The sequence below is a fragment of the Gopherus flavomarginatus genome, chromosome 1, assembly GCF_025201925.1.
Source record: "Gopherus flavomarginatus isolate rGopFla2 chromosome 1, rGopFla2.mat.asm, whole genome shotgun sequence".
Taxonomy (NCBI): Eukaryota; Metazoa; Chordata; order Testudines; family Testudinidae; genus Gopherus; species Gopherus flavomarginatus.
In genome coordinates, this window is record NC_066617.1 from 308,728,392 (window position 1) to 308,740,720 (window position 12,329).

General features: G+C 38.9%; 1 protein-coding gene across 7 annotated transcripts in view; it reads right to left on the bottom strand.

Annotated features, from left to right (window-relative positions):
* VWA8 (von Willebrand factor A domain containing 8) overlaps positions 1–12,329 on the bottom strand; it is a 274,959-nt gene that overhangs the window by 198,371 nt on the left and 64,259 nt on the right. For all 7 annotated transcript variants that reach the window (XM_050946839.1, XM_050946858.1, XM_050946824.1 and 4 more), the window contains 3 exons: positions 8,066–8,170; positions 2,428–2,559; positions 16–150 (listed from right to left, as the gene is read on the bottom strand). In XM_050946839.1, the coding sequence (XP_050802796.1) occupies positions 16–150; positions 2,428–2,559; positions 8,066–8,170 (372 nt within the window). The remainder of the gene's footprint in view (positions 1–15; positions 151–2,427; positions 2,560–8,065; positions 8,171–12,329) is intronic.

Here is a 12,329-nt window from a genome sequence, read left to right on the forward strand (position 1 = left end):
ATTTACAGTTCTTACTTTTCCGCCTATCAAACACATATCCTTAACCATATGTGACTGCATCATTTCTGCCAACAGCTGCTTATGGCTGGAAGTCTTTATGAAAGTGTCTGATCCAGAACACAGTTTTAATGGTCTAGTCCCAGCTGGGACCTACAAGGAGACAAAAGATAAACAAGTTATATGAAAATGGTTTAGGCTCGGGGGCAGATTCATTTACATTGGGTCAGTAACCCTGTAACTTTTCACTGGTGACTGCATTCTTGTCCTCCAGAATCTAAATCTTTAAATAATAATTAATAATTTTAAAAAAAAGTCACCTTTATGGCTTGAGATTACAAAAAAAAATAATTCTGCCATAAAATAGGAATCAAATGTAAATCAATGCAATGGTATTGGACTTGGTTTGCAGGCAACATGAATCAATAGTCCTGAGAGGACTCCAACTCACCTCAATAGGTTATTAACGCTGAAACCCAATTACAAGGTGAACACTCTAATCATTTATTGCAGATCAGGGCATAAGAAAGAGAAGAAATGATCAACAGTGAAGATATGAACAACCCACTTGGAGGGAAATCTCACTCTGGTGTTACAAGTTGGCAGAGCTTTGCAGAACAGAAACACTTGTTTTTCCTCCAGTTTAACCCCTGCTTAAGCTACTAAATTCTGTTGCTCTTTCCCCACTCACACTGGTCACTCCTTCCTCTCAAATTCCTCCTCTACCCTCGTTCCCAAAGATGCCGTTCATTCCTCAGAGAAATTCCTCAATCAACTCTCAGATCACCACAGTGCCTAATGAAGCTATTTCCTTCAGAGCAGCTCTCCAATCAGCTTCTCATCGATTCTACCAAATTTGCTCCTGCTCTCCAACCTCCTTCTTCACCTCCATTGTACAAACTTTCTGAGGTCATCCCTCCCCAGTGTTACTCAGATCTCTCTCTGCCTCCTACTAACTCTCCTCTATTACATAGATACCTCAGTCTCACTGAATTCAACCCCTACTTTAAACTCAGATCAACATGCGTTTCTTAAAAAATGTCTTATTTTTCCACCCAACAGACCATAAGCTTCACAGGAAGAAATTCAGCCTAACTGTATTTGATGTGATTAATATGAAGACTTTTGCTCCATTTTCTGTTTCAACATCCTGTGTTGGAATAATGTTACCAAGCACATTTTACTTGATGTGGTGGACAAAAGTAAAGAAACTACTATTCTTTTTATTTAAAGATATAGTGAAAAAAATGATTCTTTCAGAAAAACATAACTATATAGAAGATACCCCCAAGAGCATCACATATGCTTTGTATTATGCTATTCCGTTGCTCAACCCAAAATAAGGAATGGAGAAAGTACTTTTCCACCAACACTTTAGTAACTGATGAAATAAATAGATCATGTTGCTGAAAAAATAACCACATGGAAACCTGCACGAGTTACCTGAAAATAAAGCCATACTTTTCCATAATTGAATACTCTCCAGTTCGTAAATGACATTTGCTAAATATTACCATAAAAAGTAGATATTGATTGAGGCTCTCGGTCAAATTCCTTATTAACTTTGAGCATTAAATGTAGGTGAGAGTCAACAGAAAGTAGCATAACGAATTTGCAGTAGTGATATGAAACCAAGAATATAGCTCAGGGTGGGAAAACCATGGCCCACAGGCCGGATCTGACCCGCAAGCCATTTTAATCTGACCCTCGAGCTTCCGCTGGGGAGCAAGGTCTGGGGTTTGCACTGCTTTGGCACCCTAGCCAGGGAGCAGGGTCAGGGGCCACTCCATGCGGCTCCCGGAAGCAGCCGCATGGCCCTGCTCTGGTTCCTACACGTAGAGGCAGCCAGATGCCTCTGCTCTGCACACTGCCCCCGCCCCAAGCACTGCCCCTGCAGCTCCCATTGGCTGGTAACCTCACCCAATAGGAGCTGAAGGGGTGGTGCCTGAGGACAGAGCAGCGTGCAGAGCTGCGTAGGAGACAAAGAAGGGAAATGCCGCTGCTTCCAGGAGCTGTTCGAGGTAAGTGCCCCCCGGAGCCTGCACCCCTGAGCCTCTCCCTGCGCTCTAGCCCTGATCCCCCTCCCACTCTCTGAACCCTTCGATGCCAGCCCAGAGTACCCTCATGCACACCAAACCCCTTATCTCTAGCCCCACTCCAAAGCCTGCACTCCCAGCCAGGGCCCTGACACTCCCGCACACCCCACTCCCCTGTCCCAGCCTAGAGTCCCCTCCCGCACCCTGAACTCCTCATTTCTGGCCCCACCCCAAAGACCACACCCCCAACCAGAGCCCTCACCCCCTCCCACACCCCAACCGCAATTTTGTGAGTATTCGTGGCCTGCCATATAATTTCTATTCCCAGATATCGCTCTTGGGCCAAAAAGTTTGCCCACCCTCAATAAAGCTTGTTGAACCTGTAAATCATTACCTGGATTTTCACTTCTTTTTCAGCAATCTGGACAGTTACATCAGCCTGTAAGGTCTTGCTGCCATGTATATGTTCCACTTTTTTAATCCTACTGGGAAGTAAAAGGCTTTCTGAAACCTGGAGCTCAAAACGCTGTAAAAATTGAGAAAATAGTACATATTTAATATAGTGCTGTGTTTTTAAATGTTTCCACTGAAAACATAGCAGAAATTGATGCAAGACTAATTTCTTCTGAAGTTCAATATCCACTTGCTGTAAGAACCTTAATACTGAAAAAGTTAAAATGGACCTTATAAGATGTTAACATCAGTATATATCTACTAAGTGTTCTCTAGTCAACTATTAGCTTGCTGTTCCTCTTGTCAAACAAATTAAACTACATCATGAGCTGGGACAACAGAAATCGGTGAATTCCGAAAAATCCATGAATTCCAGATCTTTGTATAGAATTTTCTGTTACATGGATTTTAAAGTTTCTTTTCTAAATAAAAAAAATTGAGGATATTCTGATTGCAAGATAGCCCTAATGATATAACTTCCCATGGCTGACTTGTTGATTTTGAAGCCAGACAGACTGAAATAAAGCTCCAACCCTCCAGCACTTACATTTCCACACCCATTTATCTTTGAGGGCTATTATGACCACTTGAGTATGAGAAATATCCAGCTTAAAAAAAAATATGCATCAAGCTAAGATGCTCATTCAGTTTGACAGCCTTGTGTGTAATGAGAGTTGAGGGCTCCCTACACACAAGAAACTTTTATTGTATAGCCTTTAATAGGCTAAGGAAAAAATATTGCCTTTTTTGCCCATTTTACCACCACCTCTGCCCTCCATCGCTCTACGTTGTATGCAGGAGTGAGAGCTAAGTAATAGAGAGCAAGAGATTTTAAGTCATATTTTTTAAACTAGCGTTTGTTTTCTCCTTAACATCTCTTTAACTCTAGTGCCTAATGAACACTTACAAGAGAGGCTATGTCCATGTTAAAGATTCAACATGCACGCGCACGCACAAACACACACTTCAATAAAGGTGTGAGCATTCGCCACATACATCCAAAGGCTTGTCTAAACTTAAAATACTACAGCGGCACAGCTGTGCCACTGTAGGGCAGTGTAGATGCTACCTACGCTGGTGGGAGGGATTCTCCCATTGTTGTAGTTAATCCACCTTCCCAAGAGGCAGTAGCCAGACTGACGGAATGATTCCACCGGGGACTTAGGTCAGCTTATGTAAGCCACAATGAGGTGTGGATTTTTCATACCCCTGACAAATCTAATTACACTGAGTTAACTTCCTAGTGTAGACCAGGCCTAAGACTCCCCCAAAAAGTCCTCATGTAAAACCTGTTATTTCAGAGGTAAAAAAACAAGTAAAAAACCTAACCCATACTTATTTGGGAAATGATTTTTGGTCTTTTCTACATAATCAAGAAGCAAAAAGGACCCTAACTCATTTTTAAAAAATTGGTTCCAAAGCATCTTAAATTTGGCTGGCCATCTTGGCCATAGCCTCATGTTCCATGCAGGTGAAAGGACATTCTGTAGCAATTAGGTTATGAAGGTTCAGAGTTCAAATATCATGATAAATACTTATCTGGTAATTCAGATAATGACGAAGATTGCGGCTGTGATTAAAACATTTGATGCAGTGCTGTTGTAGCCATGTGGTGTAATATCTTTTATTGGACCAACTTCCATGGAGAGAGAGACAAGCTTTCGAGGTCTGTGTAAGCTTGACTCTCTCACTAATAGAAGTTGATACAGTAAAAGATATTATCTCACTCACCTTGTCTCTTGAAAACATTAAAGTAAGCGTCATGTTATTTTAGGCACATTCGATTGCTTTTATTAAAAGTGTGTTTCAAAGAATAAAATGTATGTCTCTTTATTTGTACAAGATACCATAGCATGGCAAATTAAGGTTAGAAACACAATTATTTTTTGTAACATAATCAGACATACTTTGGCTCTTCACTCTCAGATTCACATTCTGGACTAAAAGGCTACAAATTTTTCATGTTTAAACGTGAACTTTTTTTAAAAAGCATAAGTGTACTTTAGTGCAAAACTGCCAAAAACTCTATTTTTATTTTAACAGATGAACCAATTTCACCCACCACTAAACATTGGAAGAAGAACAGAAAAAAGCTGAGAATGTGCATTCTGAGTTTCATCTTGAACTAAGATTTTAATTGGCAAGTTAGAGACCCTGATCCAAAGTTAACTGAAGTAAACAAAAAGACTCCTATTGAGTTCAACAGACTTTGGATCAGGTCCAAAGCTATTTCCACATGCAATGCTGACAGACTCTTATAATTACAGCATCATTTCCAGGTGCAATTATAACAAGGGAAGGAAATGTTTTATTTCTTCATATTTCTCAAATACAACTATAGATTGCTTTCTAATGCTCTGGGTGCCAACAGCATAAATTAAAAAATCACAACATAAAGAAAGGACTGCCCATGAATATTTTAAAGTTTCAATTATTACTCAAAAAATTAATTGAAATTAAAGAGAATACTATGTAACAGATAAAGCTCAAAATGAGTACACACCACCAGATCAGACTCCTTAAGGACCTACTTATATAACGTGTAAGGGGGGAAAAAAGCATTATCGTGTGTGACTTCAATCTGAGTAACAATGCTGGAGGTTAGAGCTGGTAGTGAATTTTTCAATGAAATTTCTTTTCATCAGCGAATAGGTTAATAGAAACCAAAACTTTTCACGGTAAATGGTCAGTTTCAATGAATTTCTTGACTCGAAAAAATGTTGAAAATAGTTTTAGAATGTTTTGACATTTTATACATGAAAAATTCCAGTCTTCCAGTTCAAAATGAATTTCTGTATCAAAATCTAAGCTAATTATAATAAAAAATAAAAATGGCCAAAACTGAAACATTCTGATTGATCTGAATTAATTATTTTTTCCTGGATTTTTCAGTTCACAAAAATTTCCAAGATTGACTTTTTGTCCCAATTAGAAACAGAAAAAAACCATTTCCTGCCCAGTTCAACAGGAAGTCTCAAGCCGCTAATAGTAAAATGTCTTTGGACTTTTTAAGGAGTACAAATGACAATTACCTAACTCACAAAGCACTGCAGCTAATATAAAAGGAATTCTATATTAGACCTCATCTTGACAGATAAAGAGGAAATCATCTTAGAATTAAAAGTTAATGGCTGCTTTGGTGCAAGTGATCATGATTTTATTATATTCGTTATGTGCAAACACAATAAAGTTCCAACCAGTAATATCTATATGGGGCACTTTTAAAAGGACCAGTTTCACAAAGCTGAAACCAATCATGAGCCAAATCAGCTGAGAGAATTTAAACAGAAAAAATATAACTGTTAGTTGAGAAATGTTAAAATGCATTTTACTGAATTTCCAAAAAAACACAACTGAGGAAGAACACTACACAGGTTAAAAACCAGACTGGCTTAGGGAAGTGAAAGAAGCAATAAATCAATTTAAAAAGTGGAAGAAAGGAGACGTTGATAGCAATGAATATAAATTAAAGCTAGAAATTGTAGATATTGATAAAGGAAGCAGAAGGACACAAGGAAAGATCTACAACTAACAGAGTTAAGGACAATAAGAAATGTTTTTAGTGTATCAGGGCAAAAGTACCCTAATGGTATTAGTCTATTACAGTTGTCGGCAACCTTTCAGAAGTGGTGTGCTGAATCTTCATTTATTCACCCTAATTTAATGTTTCGCGTGTTGGTAATACATTTTATCGTTTTTAGAAGGTCTCTTTCTATAAGTCTATAATATATAACTAAACTATTATTGTACGTAAAGTAAATAAGGTTTTAAAAATGTTTAAGAAGCTTCATTTAAAATTAAATTAAAATGCAGAGCCCCTCGGACACGTGGCCAGGACCTGGGCAGTGTGAGTGCCACTGAAAATGAGCTTGAGTGCCGTCTTCAGCACACGTGCCATAGGTTGCCTATCCCTGGTCTATTATGAGATGGAAAGGGTAAAATGGTCAATAATAATGCAGAAAAGGCAGAAGTGTTCAATAAATATTTCTGTTTCATATGTGGGAAAAAGCCAGATGATGTATGCATATCCTATGATGAAATACTTTCCATTCCAGCATTAACTAAGCAGGATATTAAACACCCACTACTAAATTTAGACATTTAAAGACAAGAGGTACACATTACTTATACCCAAAGGTTTTTAAAGACCTCTCCAAGGACCTCTCTGAACAGTTAATATTGATTTAAACAGATCTTGAAAAACTGGGGAGGTTCCAGGTGACTGGAAATACGTTGTGCCAAAAAGGGCAAATGGAATGATCCAGGTAATTATACGCCTGTCAGCCTGACACTGAACCTGGGCAAAATAATGAAACACCTGATACAGAACTCAATTAATAAAGAATTAAAGAAGGGTAATATAATTAATGCTAACCACATGTGTTTATGGAAAATAGATCTTGTCAAACAAACTTGATACTCTCTGATGAAAGTACAAGTTTGAGTGATAAAGGTAACCGTGCTGATGAAATACATCTAGATTTCTGTACGGCATTTCTGCTGGTACCACACAACATTTTGATTAAAACCTAGAACAATAAAAAATCAACATGGCACACAGCAACTTTATCAAAATCTGGATGACTGACTTCTGTCATCAAAATGTAACAGTCAATGACAAACATCACTGAGCAGGTATGTTTCTAGCTGGGTTTTGCAGGGATTGATTCTCAGCCCTATGCTCTTTAATATTTTTATCAATGACCCAGAAGAAAACAAAATCATTACTGATAAAGTTGGTATATTAAACAAAGATTGGGGGAGCGGTAAATAATGAAGACAACAGCTCCTAGATTGCTTAATAAACTAGGTACAAGCAAACAATAAGCCTTTCAATATGGCCAAATGTAAAGTAAAAAAGAATGTAGGGCATACTTACAAGATGGGAAATTCTATTTGGAAATAATGACTCTGAAAAAGACTATGAATCTATGAAAATGCTGGAGGGATGAGAAGGTGGGCAGGGAAAAGAAGAGATATAAAATAAGCATTTTCTCTTTTTTTTTTTTTCCATTTGATGGTTTTTGTTCAGCGTTATTTCAGAAAGCTCTATAGATTAACTGAAGGTTTAACAGACACAAATGCCTATAAAGACAAACAAACTAGTAGAATTATCATGACACACTCAATATTTTTCATGTGAAATAATTTAATCACAATTAATTTTATAAGAAATTTATGAATTTTAGAAAATTATTATTTTCCATTTTAGTGACAAAGATCTACCTCATGAATATCTTCTCTCTTAAGCCCTGATTCAGTAAGGCACTTAAGCACATGTCTAAATTTAAACATGTGAGTAGTTACATTGTATCAATGGGACTATTACATTGTTAAAGTTATGCATGCGTTTAAGAACCTGTGAATTGTGGCCTAAATTCACTAGAAGATATAAAACTCATCAGCTAATGAAATCTGTTGGTTTATGAAAGTATTGTTCAAAACCTTTTTTAATATCGGCATTAACATATATTATTTAAATAATTAGCATTGCTTCGGTGTCTTATTATAATTTAGTGGGGCTATTGTAGCAACTCACTGCTCTCTGGGATTTTGTATATAAAATGCACAGTACTCACTTTTAACGCATCTTCTACTGCAGTCCTGCCTTCCTTTCCTAATAGAACATGATAAGGGTAAAGCCATTTGATTATATCCTGGACTGACATCATAGGGAAGGAATCCTAATTAGAAATAAAAATACAGGAAAGATTAATTCCATTATCCATTAACTTGGAACCCATTATACTGACAACTGCAAAAGAGGAATGACAACAAACAAGTGCACCATTCAGCTTTTGAGACAAAACCAGGGACACTTCATTCATGCCTCCCCAACAGTTGTCTCGCCTACCTCCCCATCTCCACTCCCACTGGGTCTCACGTTATTTTCTGATGGCGGAGGGAAGGATTAATTGTTGAAACTGCAGAAGCCAAAGAATCTCGATATGAACTGAAGAATGAGCCACCAGCTGTTGAATAACATCATGAAGAGGAGGCGGAGTAGTTTCAAGGTATGACAGCTGCTGTCTTTTCTTCTGGTGCTCTGCGCTAGTTGACTTCCTTGAGGTCTTGGAAGACATCAGGGAGAAGTAAAGAATGTTGCAGTTGCTTTATTGCATATACTGGCCTCCACTGCAGACTTCCAGTGGTCAAAATCTGGTATGCTTTTTAAAAAGTGCTGTAACCAAGAAATTCAGTACATTTGGACAGTCTGTGAGCAGAAAAGATTTTGTTTTTGTTGTTTCCGCTGCACTATAAGTGTGAATGGTGCTAAAAAGACAAATCTCAGCTTCCAAGAGTTTATAATCCAGGTTAAACAATGTGAGAAGGAGGGTCTAGATGCCTCAGTTACATCAATATACATTGTAGAGGTTAGGCATGCATCTTGTAATTGGATCTTAACAGAATTGGACAGAATTTCAACAGAATTGATAGAATATAAATATTTACTAGGTTGGGGGGGTTGTTCCTTTTTTACTTAAGTCATAAATGGTGAGAGGGAAGACAAAAGGCACTTTTAGGAAGAGAGCAATGTGGTGAGGCCCACTAGACAGTGAGGCTGTTGCAAGTATCGGAGGTAACATGAAAGGAGTGAAGATATGAGCAGGTGAAAGATTGGGTGAAAGGAGGCAAAGATTGGCCTAGAATAGAACATAAAAAAAGGTGTAATAGAAAAAAAGTCAAAAATGGAGACAAGAGCCATGCAACACAGTCTTGACAGTGAGGAGTATGAACTTTATGTGGAAACACAGGAAGTAGGGAGATTCAAACAAGGTGGGAAACAATTAAAGCATCAGAAAAAGAAGAGACATTTTGGCTGCAGCATGTTGAAGGCCAACGGGAGGATAATCATTCAGAATACAAGCCAACAGCAGAACTACTGTAGAGAGATCAATAAAAATTACTGGAGATGGCCACTAAACTGCAGAAAGACACTTTCCCATAGAAGTAGATAGGAGTGTGAAACTATAAAAAGGGCAGAGAAGACTCACATGCAAGAAAGATTTATTAAAAGTGGACGCAGTTTAGAAACATTTTAATGCTGAAACCAATGTGACACTTTGCCCCTTCATACTTCTCTTTTATCTTCAGTTTTCTATTTAGATCTATTTTCATGTGCAAGCTGAGAGATCTGGCCCATTTCTATCACTTCTGATACCTGCAATCTGCTGTTCTTGGGTGTAGAGACAACTTTGTATACAGTGATGGTAGGACTTCTCAAGAAGAGTTACTGGTTACAAAATGTTAACATAGTTAAATTCTAATGGTTTGGGGTCCTTAAGGGTATACTTTACAATCACTTCTCAAAAAGGAACTAAAACTAACAGCAGCCATAACTGTAGTAAAGCAAGTTTTTTTAATGAGGAAACTCAGCTACGACATCTAAGTTCAGGCAATATTGGCTATTAGGTACTTGGGACTAAAAAGGTTCTTTCGCCCTCCCTACAAGATATTTATAAATTAAGCCATGTTTTACTGTGACTTCTACACTTACTTCAATCATTCTGTGTATGGCACACTATATTATAAATAATGCTTACATATATTTTTAAATATCTCCGAGAAAAGAAATGCAATGCAATGGGTAGTTTCGTAGAAGTAATAAATAAATACCTGTATTACAGAAATCTGCAGCATGGTTTAGTCATTCAAAACAATTTATAATAATTGAATATTGATTCCATTACACTGTACAAATTTTACTTCATAATTCAATTACTAGAAATTACTGAATAGTTCAGTTAATATTGTTTAGCTTAATAACAGGTCACCAAAAATTACTACACTTTACTTCCAATTATTTGCAGAAAGAATAAATTGTATTAGCAGTCTAAAATTAATAATAACTAATATGTCTCTGTGTTTCCCCCTTTTTGGGGGGGGTACTAGGCAGCCCATAAATAACCGAGTTATGGTAGTAAAGTAAAAAGAAATAAATGTGATCATAGCTATGACTGTCATTGGGAATCACAAAAGGTATTATGTATGTATACTCTTCAATGGGAGAAAAAGAAACTTCAGAAAATTCAAATCACAATCACTGCTCAATTTACCTGCTCTACAGTTGGCATTCGATATAATTAAGTGTTAGATTGTGCAACCCTTTCACAGATGAATGAAAACAATGGTTACCTACCTTCTTGTAACTGTTGTTCTTTGAGATATGTTGCTCATGTCCATTTCAAGTAGGTGTGTGTACCGCATTCACAGTCGTCAAAGTTTTTTCCGCAGCAGTACCCATTGGGTTGGTTGTGGAGCCCCCTGGAGTCGCACCTTTGTGGCGGTGTATATAGGTCTCTGCCGACCCACCACCTCTTCAGTTCCTTCTTGCCGGAGTAGATTCTTTGGGATGACACTGGAAGCCCCTTCATCTGCTCCGCAATTAAGAGTTGCACTGATTTCCAAAAAGGCTTCATTCTTTCGATGTAAAAGGCTAACGCTCACCTGACAGCCAGGGAGTGAAGCATTCGCTCCTGGTGGCTAGCATGCAACTTAGGAAACAATACTGGAAGAAATATGTCCTAGATCATGTAGAATTGTGAAACTACCTTTGGGAGAAAAGCTGGGTGTGGCTGCAACTGCACCCTGTCCTTATACAAGACCATGTATGGGGGCTCAGAAGTTAAGGCCTTAAACTCAGACACCCTCCTGGCTGAAGTTATAGCCACCAAGAACACTACTTTCCAGGAAAGGTAGACAAGAGAGCTCAAAGAGAGGACCCATCAGTCTTGAGAGTACCAGGTTGAGATACCTGGGAGGACAGGTGGTCTTACTTGAGGGTACAGTCTATCTAGTCCTTTGAGGAAGCGGCAAACTATGGGGTTGGCAAAAACCAACCAGCCGGCCGAACCCAAATGGAAAACTGAGATGATGCACCTTTAATGACGACACTGACAGGCCCTGCAGTTTCAGGTGTAATAAATAGTCCAGGATAAAGGGAATCGATGACTGCAAAGGTGGAGTGTCCTTCTGTAATGATCAAATAATTTCTTCTGCTTAGCCAAATAAGTGGCTCTAGTGGATGGTTTCCTGCTGCCAAGGAGAACCATCCTAACAGGGTGAGAGCATGTGAGCTCCAAGGGATTTAGCCACAGAGTTTCCATGCCATGAGGTGGAGAGACTCTAGATTGGGATGCTGGAGGTGGCCGTGGTCCTGTGCGATCAGGTCTGGGATCAGTGGCAGAGTTATGGGCATGTCCACCGACAGGTCTAGGAGTGTGCTGAACCAGTGCTGACATGGCCATGCTAATGCTATTAAGATCATTGATTCGCCCTCTCTTCTGACCATTAGCAGGACCATATGTACAAGCAGAAAGGGCTTGAATGAATACAGCAGGTGATCCTTCCAAGGGAGGAGAAAAGCATCTGCAAGCAAGCCCAGGCTTTGATTCAGGGAGGGACAGAATTGCTGACAAATCCTGTTGTGCCTTGTTGCAAACAAGTCTATCCAGGGAAATCCCCAACATTGGAAGATGTTGATCACGACATCCGGTCGGAGTGACCACTTGTGATCGTGAAAGGCCCTACTGAGATGATCGGCCAGCTGGTTCTGAGAGCCTGGAAGGTACGATGCCTCTAGATGTATTGAGTAAGCAATGCAGAAGTCCCACAGTCTGAAGGCTTCCTGGCATAGGGGAGAGGAGCGAGCATCACCCTATATGTTTACATAGAGTATTGCTGTTGTATTGTCACTCAATACCGATACACATCTGCCCTCCAGATGGGTTTGGAATGTCTGGCAAGCAAGGTGAACTTCTCTTAGCTCGCTGACACTGATGTGCAGTGAAAATTCTGCCTGGGAACAGAGACCTTGAGTCTTGAGTCTTCCAAGATGCATCT